Raw genomic sequence first — 26,258 nt, forward strand, 5'->3', positions numbered from 1 at the left:
AGATTTGAACAGCTAGGCTTTAGCTCAGCGGACTAACAGTCCAGTGCCACCCAGGAGACCTAGGTTTAAACCCTCGTCAGCCACACATACGGTCGGCTTCCTTGGCTTTAAGCCGTTCACACCTTACGCCTAGGGTTATTTTCAACCCTCTCCGTCGCTGAACTTGATGACAACGTGAAAGACCAAAACGTCACACCCTCCGTGAGAGTTGTGACACCAAGCTGCTTACCTCATGATGCACATCACCACGGCAACGATGACGGCGATCTGTACGGCGCCAATGATGGCGGCGATGAGGACATAGTGGAGCTTCTGGCCGCTGGGCACCACATACAGGATGTTGAAGTCTTGGGGCTCCTCGCACTGCGCCCCCTTGTAGCCCGAGTCACACCTGTTGGCGCCATCACAAGGAGACAGAGCCATGATGAAAAAATGACATTGAGACCAGGAATGCTGTACAATGTCACAATGCTCCATTTCTATTATACACAAAATGATCTGACCCTTCCATTTATGACAGACACATGGCATACAGATCATCTGACCGTTTCATATGTCTAAACAGCGGGGCGTCTAGCCTTGTCAGCGATCTGCCTACAGCGTGTCAACGTGAACGAGGGAAAGAAGAAAGGAAAGGAGGAGCCATGACAGATATGAGACGGACCTGCAGGTGGCCATGTTGTTCTTGATCTCGCATTTCCCATGTACACAGAAGCCAGCGTAGCTCTCCGCACAGGGGATGTGCATCCCAGCGTAGAAGCCATCCCCTGGGTCTGCGGTGTCTGAGAAATTGGATTTTAGAAGAAAAGACATAACCCAAGTAACTTTGCAAACTATTCCTAGCAATAGCCAGATCCCTAATTATTTGTAGACTTCTTTTGAGCACAACTGTTTATTTATTTCGGCCTAGGACATGCAAGCTACTGTGTGTACAGCAATTTAGCTGTCAGCTGCGAATGTGTACATCAAAATCAAATAAACTACTAAATCTTAAAATGAAAACAAACATTCCCAAAAAATAAGGAGAGAATGGCATTTGCGGTGATGATATGTGATGAAATCACATGCCCGTTTTTATTCGATTCCCTCTCTCGTTAGGAACAGTTTTATGTCATGTGTATGTTAGGCATTGTTATAGTAACCTTTGTCAGTAACATTTGATTGCACAGTATTATGAATTGTATCGGCACTGAAGCCATTGATTCAAAATGCTCAGAGCTTTATGGGAATGAAGAGAGATTGAGTTGATTATAATAGCAAAGCACAAAATGAAAAGATGCAAAATACAGTCCTGGGTGCTTTTTGAATTCTGTTGTATCTGTTCTTCTTTTGATCTGCTTCTATGCTACAGTAAGTAGGTGAAGTGGTGTAATTTGGTGTTTTGGTATACTGCATTACAGTATGTTCGCCGAGCGTTTTTTTTATCTACTGTTGCTTTATGGTGGTATTATGACTTCAATGCTACTACATAAATCAACAATTGCAACACAATGACAGGTAGATTAAATAGAGTCAATTAAAAATATGCTTGCCTAAAAGATTGTACGAACTGACGTCATCTTTCTTCCCCATTTTCTCTTTATCTGCTGGTAGAAATAAGACAAGATAAGTTGAAGCGCTCTCTCTCACACACATTCATATATGCATATAATACACACATATATAGCATATGTGTGAAATAGGAGAGACATAAGCACCCACCAAATTATAATTAATCATGTGATTACACATACACACACTCATTCGCTTATGTTGTTCATCATGAATACAGTCAGAATATGACCAAGGTTTTGGATACGCATTCCTCCTGAGGTCTTTTTAAGAGTTGGTAAATGTAGCCTATGCTACTGTTCGGTCTGTGTTGGTGCCTACTTCCTGATCTTATCAGGATTGGATATATAGCCATCCCCCATCTGGTATGCTGGATGGAGTTTCTGCCTCTGCCTGTCTGTCAAGTCCTCTCAGATCCACGAGGGGGGACTAATGGGTTTGGGATTGGGCCCTATGTCTGCCTGTGTGTCTGCCCGTCAGTCTATCTGTTTACCTGCCTGTCTGTATGTCTGTCCATCTGCCTGCCCGTCAGTCAGTCTGTCTGTCTGTGTCTGCCTGTCAGTCAGTCAGTCTGTGCCTGCCCGTCAGTCTGTCTGTCTGTGTCTGCCCGTCAGTCTGTCTGTGTGTGCCTGCCCGTCAGTCTGTCTGTCTGTGTCTGCCCGTCAATCTGTCTATCTGTTTACCTGCCTGTCTGTATATCTGTCCATCTGCCTGCCAGTCTCTGCCTGTCTGTGTCTGCCTGTCAGTCTGTCTGTCTGTGTCTGCCCATCTGTTTACCTGCCTGTCTGTATAGCTGTCCATCTGCCTGCCCGTCTCTGCCTGTCTGTGTCTGCCCGTCATTCAGTCTGTCTGTGCCTGCCTGTCAGTCTGTGTGTGCCTGCCCGTCATTCAGTCTGTCTGTGCCTGCCTGTCAGTCTGTGTGTGCCTGCCCGTCTGTCTGTGTCTGCCTGTCAGTCAGTCTGTGTGTGCCTGCCCGTCAGTCTGTGTGCCTGCCTGCCTGCCTGCCTGCCTGCCTGCCTGCCTGTCTGTCTGTCTGTCTGTCTGTCTGTCTGTCTGTCTGTCTGTCTGTCTGTCTGTCTGTGTGTGCCTGCCTGTCTGTCTGTCTGTCTGTGTGTGCCTGCCTGTCGGTCTGTGTGTGCCTGCCTGTCTGTCTGTGTGTGCCTGCCTGTCTGTCTGTCTGTGTGTGCCTGCCTGTCTGTCTGTGTGTGCCTGCCTGTCTCTGCCTACCTGCCTGTCTGTCTGTCTTTTTGCCTGTTTATCTTGTCTGCATGTCTGTCAGTCTGTCTACACGAGAGACGGCTGGACGCAGGTCCTGTCCATCTGTCTGGCGTAAAGAGGTCTATCTATGTGTTATGGGCCTTTTCGAGGTGAGGTGAGTCCGGTCTGTGACAGCGAGTGCAGGGAGTTGTGCCCGTGCCTGTTGCTGTGACAGTGTGTGTGTATGTGTCTGTGTGTCAATCTGTGTCTCTGTGTTTTGTAGTCTTCCTATCATACAAAACAGTCGACAGCTAACGCTGGCTTGACACAACGCCGCTCTCGTCTTGTTGCGATGGCCCGCGGACGAGAGCGGTTGGTGGGGTGCATGCTAAACAGGGAGATGAGAGGAAAAGGGGAATAGAGTGGGGCTGTGAATAAGTAAACACAGCAGCACATACTCATCCATTTTTTAGATTCTATCCTTCCTCTGGAAATATTGACAGTGCTTCTTTCTTTTGTGTTTGTTTTTGATGTTGCACTGTGTAGTGGCTCACAATGCAGCCACAGTGGGAAGTCAGTGATTGTCGAAAATTCTAGAGGGATAATCCCGGTTGTTTTAACCTAAAAAAGTGTGTGCCTGACTATGAGAGAATTGCTGCGAGATGTTTCTTTGATGTGTAAAAATCTAACATGCAACAGTGGTTAAATATGTAGTGCCACCTGCAAACAAATGCTTGTGATTTATTTTGAAGCTGTCGAGTTTACTAACCCTTGAGTTAGTGTACAACCTAAAGGAATTTAAATATGATCAAATATGTATCTACTCTAATCAATAACACTGTGGTTGAACGAATGAATCTGCTAAAATAAAATCACGGGGAAAGTATTAATTGATACTGCGATAACATTTGGCATATGGGCTTTCGAGCGTCACAAAATATCTTAATCCCTGTTTGTGTCAAGGAAACCGGCGCGATCCTGGCAAGTTGGTCTGTTGCTCTACATACTGAGGCAGGCGCTCCTCCTCGCAGATCCTGCAAGGCCCACTGTCGCTTAGACTTCTCTCCCACAGAGGCAATCAGTAGCTTTGTCAAAGCTGCTCCTGACATTCGCAAACCAGGTTCCAAATAATATTATGCTTTCATTCAAATAATTGACCTGGGATTGATTGAGCATGTCTGGCACAACAGAACCAATGGAATAGTCTGCAAAATGCAAACCCCTCCCACCTGGCAATACAGACAGGCTCAATCAGATGCTCAACGTATTTGAAAGAAAACAAATACTTCTTGATCCCAAGTCTGGACATTTGACTGCCTTAAACAACCAACAAGAAATCCATAAAAGGTCCTGCATTTTTTCTATTAGAACCTGTTGGAACACTCGTTTTAGGCTATCGGCCAAGTGTTGTGTAAAAAATAAGTAGGCATATAGAATTCTGGGGGGGGGGGGGGGGGGTTATTGAATAAATCAAGTCTAAGAAGATATACTCTGAGGATGGTTAGCTGAAATAGCTTGGGGTGTTGGCACTGTCAACCCCAGAGTCTGGAAACATCAGACAACAACACAGGACTACAAATGAGCCCCTCTCCCCTACTTCCCACCAAAAAGTCATCCAGCAGTGGCTAGATCAAAACTTCTCATACAGTGACCTGGCATAACAGAACTAATTTGAGCTTTTTCCCTCAAAAGATGCCTCTGAAACACACAAGACGAAGCGAGCTTCAATCACGGCTGAGTAAATTGAATTCTGGGAAGGTTTCGACGTGACAGGGGTTTGGAACGGCGGCGGGGGAGTATAAATAAATGTTATTCCTTTTGAGGCGCTGGTCAGGGCTTGTGTGTTTGTTTACAGACTTCTGAGGCTTTGATACGCTTGCCTGGTGCTCATTGATTTTAGCGACTGATCGATCGGCTCAGTGCTGACGACAGGTGTCTGCTTGGTGAGGCTTATCTGGCTGCGAGCAGCTTCAGTCAGGCGAGCATGAAGGACTCTACGAGTGGAAACGGGGCCTAGCATTACCACAGCTTTGTGTCAAGTGTGACTTGTGACTTTGTATAACTTGTGTGATGAGGCTACAATGGGACTACAGCTTTTGGGGTAAGCTAGCAGAGGGTTAGCTAGCATTTGTAGTAGCATAGGATTATACAAGCATAAACAGCGGGCCAATCTGTCAGTACAGAGCGAGCCAATTAGTGACAACAATTAAAAACAAGTTCAAATGGGACAGGACCTATGCTTGTTCAAAGTTTGGAATTTCAGTTGATTACTATGTCAAAATGGGAAAATCCCCAAATCTGGTCTTACTGGGCTTTGAAAAGCTGCACCATAACCTTTGTGAATTATAAAAGTACACCAATTCAACCCAGTTGTGTACAGTAGGTTGTGAGTTTGTGTCCCCAAATGAAAAAAATGTAATAAAAACATTTTACAAGCAGTAAACCAGTTTTGCTAGTTGCAGAGCGTAATGCTCAGTCTCACCTGGGCATCTCCCAAGATGCTTGACGTCGATTTGCTCCTGCTTCATGCACGAGGCCTCTCGGACCAGACAGGGGTTGTTGTAGGAGTTTCCGTCCGTGGCGCACACAGGGTTCTCATTGTGTCCACTGCAGTCAATGTTACATATGCACCTGACAGAAAAAGAGGAAAATGTTGAACCTTTATTGTTTCACTCCAAACTACTGGTCTTCATCCATCAGCGTCGACTACAGTATATTAGGAAGATCTCTTGACGTGTATGTTTAGAGGGTGATTATGTATGATTATACTCCATATATTGATGCAGTATGATATAGTACTGAAATGTAAAATGTATTTTAGATTTTAATGACAATGTGTTTAATATTGTTGGTCCCTACAATGAGGCCAGAGACAACTCATCAACGCTTAAGTTCAATATTCTATGACCTATTGTATGATACGAAAAATATATTAGATGAGATAGTTACTATTTTACAGAAACTCACCAAATGTCCTCTGAGTCCTCGTCGCATTCTGCTCCATACTTGCACGTGCCGCACTTAGTGAACTTCTTCCCCACGTCTGTGCCTGAGCCTTCGTATTCTGGAAGAGCAGAGTGGACATCCAAAACAGTGTTACCAGCTATTTGGGTTTCATTCATAGTTTGTTTCACAGCATCCCGAACCATGGCTTACTTATTCCCATTCTACTCTCTCTTGCTCAGGCAATGGCTCAGTATAGAAGCAACCCCTAGCCCCTTGTCACTTTATGTAGAACCAAAATAAATAGGCATGGTAGTAGCTTCACCTGGCCCTCTGATAGGCAAGTAGGATGTTTTGCCATATTCTTAATCAAATCTTTTCAGCGTGTAAGGCCTAGGGGCTGGCTTGGGGTTTTTCATGACTGTATCATTCGCTAGGTTTCAATTCAATTGGCAACACACACCATATCATTATGTGACTCCAAGTTTACTTCGATATGATGGTGAATATATCATATATTTGCGCATTAAGGCGTTTCCACTGCCATTTCTCGCATAATACGTTTTACCGACGCAAAAAGATCCCACCATGTGGAACGAACAAATGATCTGCCGTCATTTATACAATTGTACCGAAACTTCCTGTTTCCATCCCTCTCATTACTGGAGGCGGATAAGGGGGGAAAAACACCAGTGACTCACACGTTCTAGTACGTCACCTCGAATGAGTAAAGGCGTTTATATAATGACAGTGAAAACAAACCATGATAATCAAGACAAAACATGGTATTTTGGAATTATAGTGATGCATTACTATTATCTGGCAGTTTAGTAATGATTTTCCAGTGGAGCAGAGCATTCACTACGGACAAGGCAATAACACCAAAATTCAGATATCAACGAGGTGAGGTATCACAATCATATGTGTGCAGATGATTGGGTCTGTATTAATCGAGGGCCGTTTAGAGAATCATCCGGTGTAATTTCCTAATGTAAAACACGCCCACCACAGTCAAAACGGATTACAATTAACCCATATTTGATCAAATGCAATAAACCAGGGCGGCCGTCGTGGGGGGAATATGGGTTATCGCTCTGTACTGACAGATTGGCCCGCTGTTCATGCTTGTATTGCCTGTGGTGCTCAGTTGTGTTTCGTCGGGAGGACACAGGATCAATAGATACAGATCTGCTAAGGCTTTGTTGTCGCTACTAGGCTAGGTTAACCTGGGTCACCAGATTCTGTCAGCATTACCCAAGAAACTATATGTACCACATTAAAAGCTCATGAGGCATTTATACGTTATATTTTCCAACAATAAATGGCTTTATATACAGTAGTCTATATCGTTACTTTAACACCCCAGATTTCCCCTTATATTTTAGCATGTTATTACAGATTCGATTCATATACATTACTTGTGTGATAAAACAGAGATGTGAACATTATTTGTATCCTTCTATCAAATGGGTTTAACGGATGTAAGACCACATCCAGCAGTCCGCCCAAACTAACAGCAATTCTCCATTCTCTAGATAGAATATATTAGCTTTATGACACTCAGTCAGCCAGTCCTTGTTTTGATTAGATTTGTTTTGCTTTGCCAAAGCAGGATATTATACACCTGAAGTGAACACAACTCTACCACCCCACAATAACCCTTTCACATTGCTAGCAACCTACCATTCCATGGAAACGGCTGTACAGTACCTCACTGTGCATCCCCACTAAATCAATGCCAGTGTACGTGTTACCTTCTATCCATCTTTTTACATTATCACAACACGCCTACGCCTGTGCGCAAACACACAACAGCCATGAGCCATCCACAGAGGCACACACAAAGGCTGAGTGTACCAAACATTCTGTTCTCAGTTCTCCCTCTCTCTCGCTCTCTCTCTCCATCTCGCTTACACACACACACACACGGAAACACACACACACCACAGGAATGCTGGTCAGGAGAGGACAGGCTCACAACAATGGCTGGAATGGAGTAAATGGAATGGTATCGAACACATGGTACCATTCCATAATTCCGTTACAGCCATTACCATGAGCCTGTCCTCCCGTCCAACCACCTCTGATACACAACATATTAGGTACACACACCAGAAAATCCTCAAACACACCAGACACAGCAATCACACACACACACACACACACACACACACACACACACACACACACACACACACACACACACACACACACACACACACACACACACACACACACACACACACACACACACACAAACACACCCACGAACAGAATCACTATCCCTACAGAGAACCACTGTGAACACCCAACCGTGTTCAAAGGGGACAGCAAAACACATCCAAAGCACACAGACAGATACACAAGCATCAGAGCTCAATTGCACTTTAATAATTGATATCATAAACAGCTCAGCCAATCGCCTGTAGGGGATTATGCACGTCTATCCAGTCCTTTGCAGATGGTAGAGATATTGGGTCCCCAGTCACTGCTTTCCAATTAAAACCACATTAAACAACAAACGCTGCGGTCGCCACACGCAGATGGTCACAAAATGTCTCAATGGGCTTGGCATTTGTGCAAGTGAGGGGATATACTGTTGAAATATTACTGACAGGCTACAGATATGCTGTTGAAAATGGTGCTAATAGTCTACAGATGGTTTGTTGAGCATCTATAGCTTGTTGAAAATGATGATATATATGGTTGAGATGCTAAAGATGGACTATCTGTAGATGGACTATCCAAATAGTGTTAGTGATAGTCTGTAGATGGACTATCCAAATAGTGTTAGTGATAGTCTGTAGATGGACTATCCAAATAGTGTTAGTGATAGTCTGTAGATGGACTATCCAAATAGTGTTAGTGATAGTCTGTAGATGGACTATCCAAATAGTGTTAGTGATAGTCTGTAGATGGACTATCCAAATAGTGTTAGTGATAGTCTGTAATGGGACGAACGAACGGCCATTTTCTCTCAGACCATTATTAGGGACTTAATATTCCAGCTCGCTTACAGACTGTGTACAAAGCCAGGTGGTTCACTAGCTAGCGTAACCCCCATTCATAAATCATCCAAAAATCAGCTTGAGTATTCATTAAAGGAATTTGTTGTGTACTGTCTGAAATGTATTCCGAGACAAACTCAGAGTTGGAAGCTTTCAGAAGTAGTGAATAAGCAGGGGAATTTAAAGTTAAACTGCAATCTAAATAGTCATTTCCAGAAATGGCCGACAAACCAATTGTCACAGTCAAGGGACTGCATTAGCATTCAGCATGAACAGAATAGGAAATAAGTGCTTGGTGTATCAAGCCTGTGTACTTCCTAGGACTTGGTACACCCTTCTATGTTGTATGAGGAAACATCTTCAAAAAGGGCTAAAAGTTAAAGAGGCAGTATGGAAGTTTATTCATTTTATTTATTTAAATTGTTTTATTGAACCAGGTAGGCAAGTTGAGAACAAGTTCTCATTTACAATTTCGACCTGGCCAAGATAAAGCAAGCAGTTTGACACATACAACAACACAGAGTTACACATGGAGTAAAACAAACATACAGTCAATAATATAGTAGAAAAATAAGTCTATATATAAAGTGAGCAAATGAGGTGAGATAAGGGAGGTAAAGGCAAAAAAGGCCATAGATTTGCAGTGGAAGAAAGTGCAAAGTAGAAATAGAAATAATGGGGTGCAAAGGAGCTAAATAAATAAATACAGTAGGGGAAGTGGTAGTTGTTTGGGCTAAATTATAGATGGGCTATTTACAGGTGCAGTAATCTGTGAGCTGCTCTGACAGCTGGTGCTTAAAGCTAGTGAGGGAGATAAGTGTTTCCAGTTTCAGAGATTTTTGTAGTTCGTTCCAGTCATTGGCAGCAGAGAACTGCAAGGAGAGGCGGCCGAAGGAGGAATTGGCTTTGGGGGTGACCAGAGAGATATACCTGCTGGAGCGCGTGCTACAGGTGGGTGCTGCTATGGTGACCAGCAAGCTGAGATAAGGGGGAACTTTACCTAGCAGGGTATTGTAGATGACCTGGAGCCAGTGGGTTTGGCGACGAGTATGAAGCGAGGGCCAGCCAACGAGAGCGTACATGTCGCAGTGGTGGGTAGTATATGTGGCTTTGGTGACAAAACGGATGGCACTGTGATAGACTGCATCCAATTTATTGAGTAGGGTATTGAAGGCTATTTTGTAAATGACATCGCCGAAGTCGAGGATCGGTAGGATGGTCAGTTTTACGAGGGTATGTTTGGCAGCATGAATGAAGGATGCTTTGTTGCGAAATAGGAAGCCAATTCTACATTTAACTTTGAATTGGAGATGTTTGATGTGAGTCTGGAAGGAGAGTTTACAGTCTAACCAGACACCTAGGTATTTGTTGTCCACATATTCTAAGTCAGAACCGTCCAGAGTAGTGATGCTGGATGGGCGGGCAGGTGCAGGCAGCGATCAGTTGAAGAGCATGCATTTAGTTTTACTTGTATTTAAGAGCAGTTGGAGGCCACGGAAGGAGAGTTGTATGGCATTGAAGCTCGTCTGGAGGGTAGTTAACACAGTGTCCAAAGAAGGGCCAGAAGTATACAGAATGGTGTCATCTGCGTAGAGGTGGATCAGATACTCACCAGCAGCAAGAGCGACATCATTGATGTATTCAGAGAAAAGAGTCGGCCCAAGAATTGAACCCTGTGGCACCCCCATAGAGACTGGCAGAGGCCTGGACAACAGGCCCTCCGATTTGACACACTGAACTCTATCAGAGAAGTAGTTGGTGAACCAGGCGAGGCAATCATTTGAGAAACCAAGGCTATTGACTCTGCCGATGAGGATGTGGTGATTGACAGAGTCGAAAGCCTTGGCCAGGTCAATGAATACGGTTGCACAGTATTGTTTCTTATCGATGTCGGTTAAGATATCGTTTATTAACTTATTGTTTACCTCACATTTTACCTAAATGGTTCATATGCACATATGACCGTCATTCTTAACTTGTGAAATCGCACAATCCGTGGTTTTAGGTGTGCCCCTTTCTTGTCCAATGTGGTCATTTTAGGGCCTTTGAGGTATGTAAGTATGTTTCACTGATATATTTGCCTAAGTCACAGAACAAATGACTGTGTGTGCAGATTATTTCTTATCATATATTATATGTGTAGTTATAAAACCATATCTGATGTATATGCTTAACACAGGATTAACCATAGAGTATACCACGTACCTCCATCTCCAGAGCCGGAGCCAGTATCTGTGAAGACAGGAAAGACGTTGTCACAATTCTAGTCCACATATGGTGTATGCCCTTCAAAAACACTGCTTCCCTATATTTCTTGGCATAGTGTTGTTGCATTAAGAAATGGACCCTGGCAACACAAATCTTGGCAGTGTGCTTGAATTAAGAAATGGACACATGCTTCCAAGATTTTGGCATGGTATTGTTGCATTAGGAGAGGAATATTGGCTGCATCGTTTAATTAAAGTTCACCACAGCTTTCTTTTACAGCACCTCTATCCAAACTCAAAGTTCACGAAAACTTTTAACAGAGGGACCAGACGTAAATTCTCTAGAAGCTACCAAAGATCAGCTTCAAGGTTAACTCAACCCAAAACCACAGCCCAGTCTTGACTGCAAAAACATTGACTGTAGTTCAATCTAGCTCAATTGGGCCGACCAACCAGTGCTCCCGCACATTGGCTAACCGGGCTATCTGCATTGTGTCCCGCCACCCACCACCCGCCAACCCCTCTTTTACGCTACTGCTACTCTCTGTTCATTATATATGCATAGTTACTTTAACCATATCTACATGGACATACTACCTCAATCAGCCCGACTAACCGGTGCCTGTATGTAGCTTCTCTACTGTTATAGCTTCGCTACTGTATATAGCCTCGCTACTGTTATAGCCTCACTACTGTATATAGCCTGTCTACTGTTATAGCCTCACTACTGTATATAGCCTCGCTACTGTATATAGCCTCACTACTGTATATAGCCTGTCTACTGTTATAGCTTCGCTACTGTATATAGCCTGTCTACTGTATATAGCCTCGCTACTGTTATAGCTTCTCTACTGTTATAGCTTCGCTACTGTATATAGCCTCGCTAGTGTTATAGCCTCGCTACTGTATATAGCCTCGCTACTGTATATAGCCTGTCTACTGTTATAGCCTCACTACTGTATATAGCCTGTCTACTGTATATAGCCTCGCTACTGTATGTAGCCTCGCTACTGTTATTTTTCACTGTCTTTTTACTGTTGTTTTTATTTCTTTACTTGCCTATTGTTCACCTAATACCTTTTTTGCACTATTGGTTAGAGCCTGTAAGTAAGCATTTCACTGTAAGGTTGTAAACTTTGATTTGATCAAATCCATACTGCAGAAAAATGACTGTTTCACTGTAGGTAGCTAACATTTACTGAGTGAAAAACCTGATCCTAAGTAACATTGACACACTTCTTGGTGTGGGTTTGATACATGTTTTAACAACTCTTATACTGAATGCTAATTCTATTATGTAACCCAAACAATACGTTTTTTCCTATCCGAATTCTGACACAGCCTTGACTCGGACCAATTTTGACTCCCTGATCCCAGCAAATGTTTATTGCTTATCATACACGATGTATGATGTCTCCTCTATCCATGCCCCTTTTAATGTGTTCTTGGACAGTGGAGGGCATCCTATTCATCCCGGCCTACACGGACACTACTGTAACTACTCCTACCACAACTGCAAAAAGTGCTTAGCCCTATTGCTGCATCCTAAATGGCACCCTTTTCCCTTTATAGAGCACTACTTCTGACCAGGGCCCATAGGGCTCTGGTCAAAAGTAGTGCACTAAATAGTGAATAGGGTGCCCTTATCAGGGTCCTTAGTATTCATGGTGTTGCCTCGGCAGTCGGCTCATAGCCGCCAAACGCTTCAATGACAGAAAGCATAAATATAGGCAAGAGGAAATGGGACTAAGCAAGGAGAGAGGGGAAGGAAGCAGAGGGCATATTGCGGCGCAAGAACACTCGGTAAGTCGTAAAAAGAGTGCACTGCTGCCGTGCGTCACCAGGGAAATTAGGCCACCGCCCCGAGAGATTGGGTTCACGACACGAGCTGGAAACTGTTGCTCAAAGTTTCTCACACGCTTTGCTATGTGTGATGACAATGTGACCCCTGTCTGTCTTAGGGGATGTCTGTGATACTCGATGAGAAAACCTGTCTGTCTTAGTGTAGGCACAGGTGAACCAGTGATGTGTGTGTGAGTGTGTGTTTGTGTGTCTGTGGGCAATCCGTGCAGGGCTTTTGTTTCTGCCTCAGAATTGGCTTCTGGGTTAGACCTGGTGAACCAGTCAGATATTTCCTATTCAAAGCCATACCCTGATGAATGACAAGCAAATAACTAACACTTCTAAACACACCTATTCTGACATGGTGATTTAGACTACAGGTATCCCCAACAGAACCAGTTGCTTTCCATCTTTGTCTTTAATTGCTGATTGATGTAGACCTAAGAAACCAGGTGAGCGGAATCTCAAACCAATCAGTGCAATCAATAAAGTATTGAGGAGAGTAGAAACCCTGTAGACACGGCAGCCCTTGAGGACTGGGATTGAGAACACCTGGGTTGCGTTCTAATTCCCTACACTTCTCCCTGAAGTATGTACTTGCTCACTCCCCCACATGGACGTCAAAGCTAAATGGATTGGCATCAGCTAGAATTAGTGCTGGAAGAGTTTTTACCATATTTCTTCCACCAGTCTGTTCCTTTTAAATCCACGAGGGGAGTGAAGGAGTGCACACATCGGGGTGAAAGGTAGACAATCAGACTGCAGCCCTGAACAAGTCTACATCCATTGAACGTTATTGTAATAATATAAATACAATTACTAGAACAGACATTTCCATTCAAGTGAATGTTCTGTTCTGGGCTGTGATGGGTTGACCAGTGGACATATGAGTCAAATTGCTGTGGTCTGAGGGAATTTAGATTTTTTTCCTAAAGTAGAAGTGGAAACACTCACCTGCAGAGCATGGCCCAACAGATGAGCGTGATATGAGCCTCTGCTGTTTGCAGGAGGCCTGTCTCCGGTAGCACTCATTCTGGTAGGTATCGCCGTTGGAGCCACACACAGGGATGTAGTTTTTGTGGCACTGAAATGAAAAGCAGAAGACAACAAAACAAAAAAGTGAGTGTGTCTACATCATGCAAAGAGGCAATATAAAAGTGCAGATACTTTCACAACAAGAAAATGTGAAATAGGTAGTTGTGAAATAGTAGTAAGCTAGCCAATGCACAAGCTGTCATCGAGTAGCCAAATAATATAAATATACAGTGCCTTCGGAAAGTATTCAGACCCCTTCCCTTTTCCATATTTTGTTACGTTAGAGCCTAATAAAATAAAAAACAGAAATACCTTATTTACATAAGTGTTCAGACCATTTGCTATGAGACTTGAAATTGAGCTCAGGCGCATCCTGTTTCCATTGATCATTCTTGAGATGTTCCTACAACTTGATTGGAGTTCACCTGTGGTAAATTCAAATGATTGGACATGATTTGGAAAAGCACACACCTGTCTATATAAAGTCCCACAGTTGACAGTCAGCGCAAAAACCAAGCCCTGAGGTCGAAGGAATTGTCCGCAGAGCTCCGAGACAGGATTGTGTCGAGGCACAGATCCAGAAAGGGTATCAAAGAATTTCTGCAGCAAGTTCCCCAAGAACTCAGTGGCCTCCATCATTCTTAAATGGAAGAAGTTTGGAACCACCAAGACTCTTCCTAGAGCTGGCCGCCCGGTCAAACTGAGCAATCGGGGGAGAAGGGCCTTGGTCAGGGAGGTGACCAAGAACCCAATGGTGACTCCAGAGTTCCTCTGTGGAGATAGGAGAACCTTCCAGAAGGACAACCATCTCTGCAGCACTCCACCAATAGGGCCTTTATGGTAGAGTGGCCAGACGGAAGCCACTCCTCAGTAAAAGGCACATGACAGCCCGCTTGGAGTTTGCCAAAAGGCAAAGATTCTCTGGCCTGATTAAACCAAGATTGAACTCTTTGGCCTGAATGCCAATCGTCCCATCTGGAGGAATCCTGGCCCCATCCCTACGGTGAAGCATGGTAGTGGCAGGGACTAGGAGAGTAGTCAGGATTGAGGGAAGCCCGGACTTGAACCCGATCGAACATCTCTGGAGAGACCTGAACATTTCTGTGCAGCAACGCTCTCCATCCAACCTGACAGAGCTTGAGAGGATCTGCAGAGAAGAAATGGGAGAAACTCCACAAATACTGGTGTGCCAAGCTTGTAGTGTCACACACAAGACTCGAGGCTGTAATCGTTGCCAAAGGTGCTTCAACAAAGTACTGAGTAAAGGGTCTGAAAACATATGTAAATGTGATATTTCTGTGTTTTTTTTTATACATTTCTAAAAAACTGTTTTTACTTTGTTATTATGGGGTATTGTGTGTAGATTGATGAGGGAAAGAAACGATTTAATCAATTTTAGAATAAGGCTGTAATGTAACAAAATGTGGAAAAAGTCAAGGGGTCTGAATACTTTCCCGAATGCACTGTAAATTCTAGTCACCTATCATTCATTATGAGGGAATGTCATGAATGGTTATAACCTATGTCATGTCGCATCTAGGACGCTTCATAAAGGCTTTGCAGGCAAGGACCGATTGAAGACATACTGTAGGCTATTGCTCAGTCTCCCCATTAGACTATGTCTCTAAGGTATTCTGGTCTCTTCACACACACACACACCTGTCCTCCTTCTGTTGCAATTACAGTCACATTAGAGAGAAATATGGTGGCCTTCTCATTCAGCACCTCAGACTACAGAAAGCAACCTAGACTAGAGGGTGAAAACAACAGCACTCCTCTCCGAAGCTATATCATGCACCGGGGGTGGGTAGTAACGCACAACAGGTAATGCTTTACATGCACCTAAGTCAGTTTGTGGAAGAACTAGTACTTTTCTAGTTACTCTCTGTGGGCTGTACTCTTACTCAAGTATTTTCTAAAGAAAGTAACTTACCTTTTACTATGTTACATTTTACCAAATCACTTGAGTTACATAGATTTATATTACTCTATTGTCGCTGTCAGATGACAACCTAGTGACTGTTGTGATAATACATTTATTTTACTCTGTGATTATACATTTATTGGCTCTCAGTTGTCCATCAAACCCTGTATCTCCACCACAGCTCTTGAAGTGAAGCACATGTCTTCAATCCTAAGGAGATTTTTTTTGTGGGTTCTTAGCCAAACGGGATCGGAGTTAAGTTGCACATTAATTACCTTCTACCTTTGTAATATTATATACTACCATTCAAAAGTTTGGGGTCACTTAGAAATGTCCTTGTTTTTGAAAGAAAATTACATTTTTTGTCCATTAAAATAACATCAAATTGATCAGAAATACGGTGTAGACATTGTTGTAAATTACTATTGTAGCTGGAAATGACAGATTTATGGAATATCTACATAGGCGTACAGAGGCCCATTATCAGAAACCATCACTCGTGTTGCAATGGCGCGTTGTGTTAGCTAATCCAAGTTGATCATTTTAAAAGGCTAATTGATCATTAGAAAACACGTTTGCAATTATGTTAGCACAGCTGAAATATGTTGTCCTGATTAAAGAAGCAATAAAACTGGCCTTCTTTAGTCTAGTTGAGTATCTGGAGCATCAGCATTTGTGGGTTCGATTACAGGCTCAAAATGGCCAGAAACAAAGAATTTCTTCTGAAACTCGTTAGTCTATTCTTGTTCTGAGAAATGAAGGCTATTCCATATGAGTAATTGCCAAGAAACTGAATATCTCATACAACGCTGTGTACTACTCCCTTCACAGAACAGAGCAAACTGGCTCTAACCATAATAGAAATAGGAGTGGGAGGCCCCGGTGCACAACTGAACAAGAGGACAAGTACATTAGTGTCTAGCTTGAGAAACAGATGCCTCAAGTCCTCGACTGGCAGCTTCATTAAAAATAGTACCCGCAAAACACCAGTCTCAACGTCAACAGTGAAGAGATGCTGGCCTTCTAGGCAGAGTTCCTCTGTCCATTGTCTGTGTTCTTTTGCCCATCTTAATCTTTTCTTTATATTGGCCAGTCTGAGATATGGCTTTTTCTTTACAACTCTGCCTAGAAGGCCAGCCTCCTGGAGTCGCTTCTTCACTGTTGACGTTGAGACTAGTGTTTTGCGGGTACTATTTAATGAAGCTGCCAGTTGAGGACTTGTGAGGCGTCTGTTTCTCAAGCTAGACACTAATGTACTTGTCCTCTTGCTCAGTTGTGCACCGGGGCCTCCCACTCCTCTTTCTATTCTGCTTAGAGCCAGTTTGTGCTGTTCTGTGAAGGGAGTAACTGTGCTGGAGGACATCTGCAAGATGGTTCTGGCAGGCTTAAATAATGCATTTCAAATCAATTGCACTAAATTGTTGTTATCTTTGTTTACTGTCACATTTTACCATAAGGTGTAAAAAATTACCAAACTAAATGTGTGACTAGTATTTAAATAGTTTTCTGACAGGATCCTTTTTACTCTTACTTGAGTAGTTTCTTAAGAGGGCTACTTTTACATTTACTTGAGTAAATTACAATCTACGTAACAGTACCTTTACTTAAGTCCAGATTTTCAGTATTCTCTACCCACCTCTGCCAAGCATATCATTCATAATGTTTTCAACACAAAAACACACACTGCAGGCTCGTGTTTTTCTACCTTGTCAGGACATTCTGGTGACTTGTCAGGACATTCTGATCCTGATAACGTAGGTAAACATGTACACACACACACACACACACAAAATATTGTAGAAACTACACCACATACCTGAAACTGGCACACACACTTCAGCGTGGCCCCGTCATCCCTGCAGACACCTCCAAAACGGCAGCTGGAGTCGTCACACACTCGTAGGTCGCTCTTCTTCTCCGACAGATCTAGTAAGACAAAGGAAAAAAGAAAAAAAGAGGTCATTCATTCATTTTGAATGTAGGCTACACATCTTTGTACGTTCCAAATGGCACCCTATTCCCTATTTAGCGCACTACTTTTGACCAAGTCCCATCCACTCAAAAAATGCTGCATTAAAAACAACCCAATTTGGGTTATTTGGTAACCCAGCCCTGGGTAAATACTGGACAGAACACATGTTGGGTTATTTTGACCCAGTCAGCTGCGTAAATAACCCAACATGATGTGTTCACTACTACCCAACATGTAGTGAATCTTTGTTTTCATTTCAACAATTTACTATCTGTGATGTTCTAGATGCTTTGCTTAAGATTGATGTAAAAAAAAAATCCACTGGGGCTGATATGCTGGATCCACTTGTACTGCAGCTCTCTGCCACCCTGACAGCTGAATCCTTTTACCTGATGATTAAATCTGGTTCTATCCCCAAGGTTTGGAAGGCAGCCCATGTACTCCCCCTTCACAAAGGTGGTGACCCTTGTGACCTAAATAATTATCAGCCTATTTCTAAAATCTCTTGCCTAGCTAAAATTCTCTGCTAAAGTCTTTTTTTTAAATCTTAGAAATGTATTATAAATGTAAATCAGTCGGGTTTTAGACCAGGTTGCACTATCTCTGTTGCATCCTTAGTTATAAATTATGTAGTTTCCTGTATGAATAAAAGGCAACATTGTGTTGCCATCTTCATTGACCTGTCAAAGGCTTTCGATACTGTTGATTACTCACTGCTAATTCAGAGGCTTTGTCACAGACCAGGCTACATGTAATTAATTGACAGATACAAATCAATGTGTATCTGCTGATGCTGTTAAATAAGGTTTCCTGGATATTACGAAAGGTGTCCCACACGGGTCAATTCTGGGTCCTGTAGTTGTTATGGTTTAACAATATCAACTTGTCTGTCAAAAACTGTAACATGCAACTGTATGCCAATGATACTGTTGTGTATGCTATTGTCCCCACAGTTGACCAGGCTCTATCTGAACTACAGTCTGCCTTCATTGTATTATGACACTGTTGTGTATGTTATTAGACCCATGGTTGACCAGGCTCTATCTGAACTACAGTCTGTCTTCATTGTATTATGATAGTGTTGTGTCTGCTATTAGACCCATGGTTGACCAGGCTCTATCTGAACTACAGTCTGTCTTCATTGTATTATGATAGTGTTGTGTATGTTATTAGACCCATGGTTGACCAGGCTCTATCTGAACTACAGTCTGTCTTCATTGTATTATGATAGTGTTGTGTCTGCTATTAGACCCATGGTTGACCAGGCTCTATCTGAACTACAGTCTGTCTTCATTGTATTATGATAGTGTTGTGTATGCTATTGCTCCCACAGTTGACCAGGCTCTATCTGAACTACAGTCTGTGTCACGATCGTCGTAATGATTGGACCAAGGTGCAGCGTGAGTAGCGTTCCACATCTTTATTATAACGTGAAACTTTAGCAAAATACAAAAAACAATAAGTGAAGCTACTGCAGTGCTCACAGGCACTTACACATAAACAAGATCCCACAAACACAGGTGGGAAAAATAACTACTTAAATATGATCCCCAATTAGAGACAACGATTACCAGCTGCCTCTAATTGGGAATCATACAAAACACCAACATAGAAAAATAAACTAGAACACAACATAGATATACTAGATCACCCCCTAGTCACGCCCTGACCTACTACACCATAGAGAAACAATGGCTCTCTATGGTCAAGGCGTGACAGTCTGCCTTCATTGTATTACAGAAAGACTTGATTAACCTGCATTCAATACTCATTTCAGGTCAAACTAAGTATGTTGTTCTCTAGAGTGCATAAGACTAACTTTGATGACTTAAGCATATGTACTTTGGATGGTGTCCATATTGATCGTGTCCCTGCGTAGAAATATCTGGGCATCTGGATAGATGAAAATCTATCTTTTAAAAAGCATATTGATGAGTTAGCTTAGAAGCTGAGAATAAAAACGGGCTACTCACTGAATAGTAAAAAGCTGATTATTCAGTCAAAGTTCCTATCAGTCCTAGACTATCCTCTATATGAACGCACCTGCCACTTCATTAAAGCCGCTAGATTTGGCCGGGGTAGGCCGTCATTGTAAATAACAATTTGTCTTAACTGACTTGCCTAGTTAAATAAAGGTTAAATAAATACAATTAAATAAAAGATGCAGTTTATTACGGGGCAACAATTTATGTACTCATCACTGCATTCTCTACCAGAAAGTTCTCACCGTACCTAACATCGTACCTAACAACTTTAAACATAAGAGTTACCACATGCGGTCTCAGGGTTTGCTAACTCTTGGAATTCCTTTGGTCTCTACTGAGTTAGGTAAATTAGATTTGAGTTTCTTGCACCTTATTTGTGGAATAATATTCCAAATGTTCTTAAATTTGATGTTCTGGTGCACAGGGCAATTTAGAAAACTGATTGAGGACCTTATTATGATGAATGTGTTTGTTTTTTATGACCATGTTTTTCTTTCTTTCTGCTTGCATTTTGTATTTATATTTTGATGTGCGTATTTTTTGTAATTTATGTAATTCAGGGCTTATCTGTAAAAGAGACCTTGGCGCACACAACGTGAGCAGTGTGGTCAGCATGTAAGCATCATTGAAGCTACCAATGTGATAACGTGACGTGATAACTATACAACAGACCAGATGAACGGGAATGAGATTTACTCTCACAGGTTGCTAAAAATCTGAAAGCCACGCCCCTACTAAACTATACCTCCAGTCTTCTGATCTGACCCGCTGGGTCATAACTCAATAGCCCAGCATCAAAAACCAACCTTGCTCATTTAAAAAAACAACTAAGTGACCCAACGCCTGCAACCCAGTAGTTGGGCCAACCAAACAACCCAGCATTTTTTTGTGTAGTGTAGGACTCTGATCAAAAGTAGTGCACTATATAGGAAATATGGTGCAATTTGGGATACAGCCATATAACCTGACAGCCGGACATGTCAAGAGAAGTACTAACACCAACGTTGATCAAAATGCTACATTTGGTGTCATTGTGTGGGATATAGGTAGCACACCAATTAAATTAACTTAGGATGGATGAAACACACAGGCTACGTTCCAGTGTCCATACTAGCATACTACTTTGTATGGTTTCTTCTAGTTGAGCTGGATAGTTGCTATACTCCGATGAGGTAAGCAAAAATAATGTTTACATACTGTTTTACCTGCTTTATATGTGTATATTATTTTACTGCTCTAGGGATATAATTATTGTTTGAATAGTCTTATTTACTATTTGGACTTTATATGGCGATTGGCAACCAACTTCAAGGTGCATTACCACCACCAACTCGCCTGGAGTGTAGACTTCAGTTACCACAGTGAGTTATTGTAATGTTTGTTTATGTGTCAAATAATCTCATAAGGGATGGGTTGCCAATAAAATGTAATTCATTCATTCATTCATTCATTCATTCATTCATTCATTCATGTATATACTGTATTCTAGCCATGGCTCATCCTATATAACTACTGCTATACACACCTTTTCCATTCACATACTGTCTATGACCAACATATACATATACAGTGAGGGAAAAAAGTATTTGATTCCCTGCTGATTTTGTACGTTTGCCCACTGACAAAGAAATTATCAGTCTATAATTTTAATGGTAGGTTTATTTGAACAGTGAGAGACAGAATAACAACAACTAAAAATCCAGAAAAACGCATGTCAAAAATGTTATAAATTGATTTGCATTTTAATGAGGGAAATAAGTATTTGACCCCCTCTTAATCAGAAAGATTTCTGGCTCCCAGGTGTCTTTTATACAGGTAACGAGCTGAGATTAGGCACACACTCTTAAAAGGAGTGCTCCTAATCTCAGTTTATTACCTGTATAAAAGACACCTGTCAACAGAAGCAATCAATCAATCAGATTCCAAACTCTCCACCATGGGCAAGACCAAAGAGCTCTCCAAGGATGTCAGGGACAAGATTGTAGACCTACACAAGGCTGGAATGGGCTACAAGACCATCGCCAAGCAGCTTGGTGAGAAGGTGACAACAGTTGGTGCGATTATTCGCAAATGGAAGAAACACAAAAGAAATGTCAATCTCCCTCGGCCTGGGGCTCCATGCAAAATCTCACCTCGTGGAGTTGCAATGATCATGAGAACGGTGAGGAATCAGCCCAGAGCTACACGGGAGGATCTTGTCAATGATCTCAAGGCAGCTGGGACCATAGTCACCAAGAAAACAATTGGTAACACACTACCCCGTGAAGGACTGAAATCCTGCAGCGCCCGCAAGGTCCCCCTGCTCAAGAAAGCACATATACATGCACGTCTGAAGTTTGCCAATGAACATCTGAATGATTCAGAGGACAACTGGGTGAAAGTGTTGTGGTCAGATGAGACCAAAATGGAGCTCTTTGGCATGAACTCAACTCGCCGTGTTTGGAGGAGGAGGAATGCTGCCTATGACCCCAAGAACACCATCCCCACCGTCAAACATGGAGGTGGAAACTTTTTCTGCTAAGGGGACAGGACAACTTCACCGCATCAAAGGGACGATGGACGGGGCCATGTACCATCAAATCTTGGGTGAGAACATCCTTCCCTCAGCCAGGGCATTAAAAATGTGTCGTGGATGAGTATTCCAGCATGACAATGACCCAAAACACACGGCCAAGGCAACAAAGGAGTGGCTCAAGAAGAAGCACATTAAGGTCCTTCAGTGGCCTAGCCAGTCTCCAGACCTTAATCCCATAGAAAATCTGTGGAGGGAGCTGAAGGTTCGAGTTGCCAAACGTCAGCCTCGAAACCTTAATGACTTGGAGAAGATCTGCAAAGAGGAGTGGGACAAAATCCCTCCTGAGATGTGTGCAAACCTGGTGGCCAACTACAAGAAACGTCTGACCTCTGTGATTGCCAACAAGGGTTTTGCCACCAAGTACTAAGTCATGTTTTGCAGAGGGGTCAAATACTTATGTCCCTCATAAAAATGCAAATCATTTTATAACATTTTTGACATGCGTTTTTCTGGATTTTTTTGTTGTTATTCTGTCTCTCACTGTTCAAATAAACCTACCATTAAAATTATAGACTGATCATTTCTTTGTCCGTGGGCAAACGTACAAAATCAGCAGGGGATCAAACACTTTTTTCCCTCACTGTATATTTATATTCCTTAATCAGATGCGGAAGATAATTTCTTGCAATTCTATCCATTTTGCCATGGGGTCTTGTACTGTGTATTTAAATAATTTATTCTTGACATAGTTCATCATAGTATTTCTACCACTGTACATTGCATTTTAGTTACACTGTTTATACACACCTATACCCATTTTTTTTATATAACTCACCACTATAACATGTGCTAAATTGTGTACGCAACCAATAAACTTTGATTTCATTTGATAATAGCTTGATTTCAACGCAAATGGAAATATTGGAAGAAGTGTCACATAATACTAGTGCATAGTATGAGTGCTATGTAATAAAGCAATACCTTACATGATTGATGCTCATTTGGGATTCATAGATGCCCTTTATGGAGGGAAAAGGGCAGAATTGAAATAATGAATTAATCCAATCTATTTGTCACAGTAGGACTGCATCAGATATGTTTGCACCTCAGAAAATAAATATATCACCACCATATAAGAAATGTCAGATAGAGTCTGCATCAAAAATTGCAAGACGACAAATTAGCATAAAAATGTACAGTATTTCAAATGCGAGTTCAGTAAACCAAAAATGGAAAACCTAAGATTTCTCCACAGCAATGCCCCACCACCACCACTACCGCCACCACAACCACTTCAAAGCAACACAGTAACACATGGTAAGCCAAGCACATTTCTTTTGTTGGTTCTGGTAAGGAGTCCGTTCATCCCTTGGACTCCCTTCCCAGGTCTATACAGGTGTAATGGAGGGTTATGCAGGCATACGCGGTATACCCACGTATTTTTCAGTGAGCATTGCGTATACTCACTTCTTAATCCGCAGGATGTGTAGCAAATTAGTGAAGTGGAAGTATACGCCGTTTCAATTAATAAGGCTGATTGAACAGATCAGTATGTTTACCTTAAAATGTTGATAAACTATTATTTCTTAATTTTCAGCAGAGCATTCTAGGCCTACCACAGTGGTAGGCCTAGAATGGTGTGAATGTTAAACATTTTGTGGGAAAACACTGTTCTAAAATTCACACCGCACGTGCGAGCAGTTTCATGGACAGAGTTGGAAGTTATTTGAAATTTAGAGAGGGAATGGAGATCTAAAGATGCAACAATTATCATTGCTAATATGACTGGGATAATGACTTTGTCTGCTAGACAATGAAAGAAAGCTGAAAAAAAAAACAATAGAACAGGAGAACACATATGAAGTCTTTATAAAATAATTGCCTCCACGTATCTATGGTGGGAATTTGGCTCTAGGATATTTTGAAACAAGGTAAGAAATGATTCAAAATATGAAGTAAATGTCCAGGTTTCAAAGGAACAGGAAAAATATAGTGACGTTAATTATGGCGATGCTAATGATAACTGTCTTCTGGTAGATGGAAAGGCTTTTCCAGAAACCTTCTCAATTAAATGTTAACTAGTTACAAAGTAGCCTTTGCCTACCTAGCAGAATGATATCATGATTATTTGCATCAATCCAGTGGCCATTTGTTTTGCAAACTCCATCTCATGTGTTACAGAAACACCACTAACCAAACAACCGTGCGAGGTACATGGGGCCTCATTTATAAACCGTATGTACATATAAAATATACCCCAAAATGTGCGTGCACCAGTTCACGCAAAAGTTGCTATTTAAAACAATTTTACTTGACGTGAGAATGGACTAACCTCCCCGCAAACTTTAGACCATTCGTACGCACATCCGCTAGTGGTTGAAATATTGTATTGCAAGCTGGCTAGTATTTTGTACAAATCGAGGATATGATGAAAATCTTATTCATAAAAAACAAAAAACATACTAACAAGGATGTAGCCATTTGCCATTACTGAGAAGAGTGAAAAGATGTTTTATTTATTAGAATAGTATTTTCCTTGAAATAGGCATCTTAAAATTAGACATAGGAATTTTTTTCCTATTTATTTTATTTTCATAGCCATTGCAGAATATATTCCTCACCTTTTGTGGCTGTGATGGGTTCATTTTCACGAAGGAGCCATACAAGCTTTACACCACTCCAGCCAACGCCTGGCATTTCGAATGGTGATCTTAGCTTGTGTGCGGCTGCTCGGCCTTGGAAACCCATTCCATGAAGTTCCCGACGAACAGTTATTGTGCTGACGTTGCTTCCAGAGGCTGTTTGGAACTCGGTAGTGAGTGTTGCAACCGAGGACAGACGAGTTTTACTCGCTATGCGCTTCAGCACTTGGCGGTCCCTTTCTGTAAGCTTGTGTGGCCTACCACTTTCGGCCGTTGTTGCTCCTAGATGTTTCCACTTCACAATAACAGCTCTTACATTTGACCGGGGCAGCTCTAGCAGGGCAAAATTTGACGAATTGACTTGTTGGAAAGGTGGCATCCTATGACAGTGTTTGTCTATGGCTAATGTGCTCAATTTTATACACCTGTCAGCAACGGGTGTGGCTGAAATAGTTGAATCCACTAATTCAAAGAGGTGTCCACATACTTTTGTATATATAGTGTATAAACCCAATAATCTATTGATAAACTAAATATTGAACAACAATTCATCTAGACCTCAAAAGTCTCCTTATGTGGTTTAAGCATTGTTGTGGACTTAGAAAAACAACAGAATTGGATGTTCTATTTAAAAGTGTGACTTAAAATGGGACAATTCAGAAACCTGTGAATTTCTGACTCATTTATCCGTTTCAATAGCAGGTCTACAGTTAGCCTACTTGCACAGTACAGCTTGGGTTAGCCTGACTGTGAAAGACCCAATATGGGATTATTCATTTTAGGTCATTCAAGAGTGTGTCGCAAGCTAGGTTTCCATGCAATCACGCGAATATTCAAAAATCAGCATGACGAAAATATGCTCAGTTTCCCACTAGCGGTGCGTCTCCACCTAATGGACTTCTTGCGGATAAAAATCAGTGCGTGATGACGTATGCACACAAAATGTACTTTTTCGCTTAAATTTTCATGTACTGAATAAAAATCTGAAGTTCAATGTGTTTGTGTCGCATTTTCAACTCTACCGATTGTTTTGTCTCAAACTGTCGCGTTAAATAGCAAATGTGCCGACTCTAGTCTTGGCACTTGCGCTCTAGCCAACAGCTCGCAGATACAGTGCAGGCAGGCTGTGCTGGTAAACTAGTCTACATAATGAGAATATTATGGATAAGTCCGAATATTTTTATTTGTCAAACAGCAGTTAATTATCAATCATCATGTCACCTGAATAAGACCCTCAATATTTATTGGAAAGGAGCATCAAGCTCATCACCTTGCACTTTCACCACCCTGTGAAGTGCATCATCACTTATTTCATCTGTAGTCTAATAAACAGCATGGTTTCCCGAGTCATTATGGGAGGACCACACACCGTATCATCGCGTGACTCCAAGTTTACTTCGATATGATGGTTATTATATCAATGTTTGCGCATAAAGA

General features: G+C 42.0%; 1 protein-coding gene across 3 annotated transcripts in view; it reads right to left on the reverse strand.

The window, feature by feature from the left end:
* The window catches only part of tmeff1a (transmembrane protein with EGF-like and two follistatin-like domains 1a), a 94,919-nt gene that overhangs the window by 1,944 nt on the left and 66,717 nt on the right, over window positions 1-26,258 (reverse strand). Inside the window, exons 2-9 of one of the 3 annotated variants that reach the window (XM_014139140.3) lie at window positions 17,524-17,633; window positions 13,703-13,832; window positions 10,905-10,931; window positions 5,716-5,812; window positions 5,231-5,379; window positions 1,533-1,583; window positions 665-782; window positions 230-391 (exon numbers count right to left, since the gene is read on the reverse strand). In XM_014139140.3, the coding sequence (XP_013994615.1) occupies window positions 230-391; window positions 665-782; window positions 1,533-1,583; window positions 5,231-5,379; window positions 5,716-5,812; window positions 10,905-10,931; window positions 13,703-13,832; window positions 17,524-17,633 (844 nt within the window). Of the gene's footprint in view, window positions 1-229; window positions 392-664; window positions 783-1,532; window positions 1,587-5,230; window positions 5,380-5,715; window positions 5,813-10,904; window positions 10,932-13,702; window positions 13,833-17,523; window positions 17,634-26,258 lie in introns of all 3 variants that reach the window. The other 2 variants (XM_014139139.3, XM_014139141.3) reach the window with 2 other exon arrangements.

Source organism: Salmo salar, chromosome 14 (genome assembly GCF_965601325.2).
Source record: "Salmo salar chromosome 14, fSalSal1, whole genome shotgun sequence".
NCBI lineage: Eukaryota > Metazoa > Chordata > Actinopteri > Salmoniformes > Salmonidae > Salmo > Salmo salar.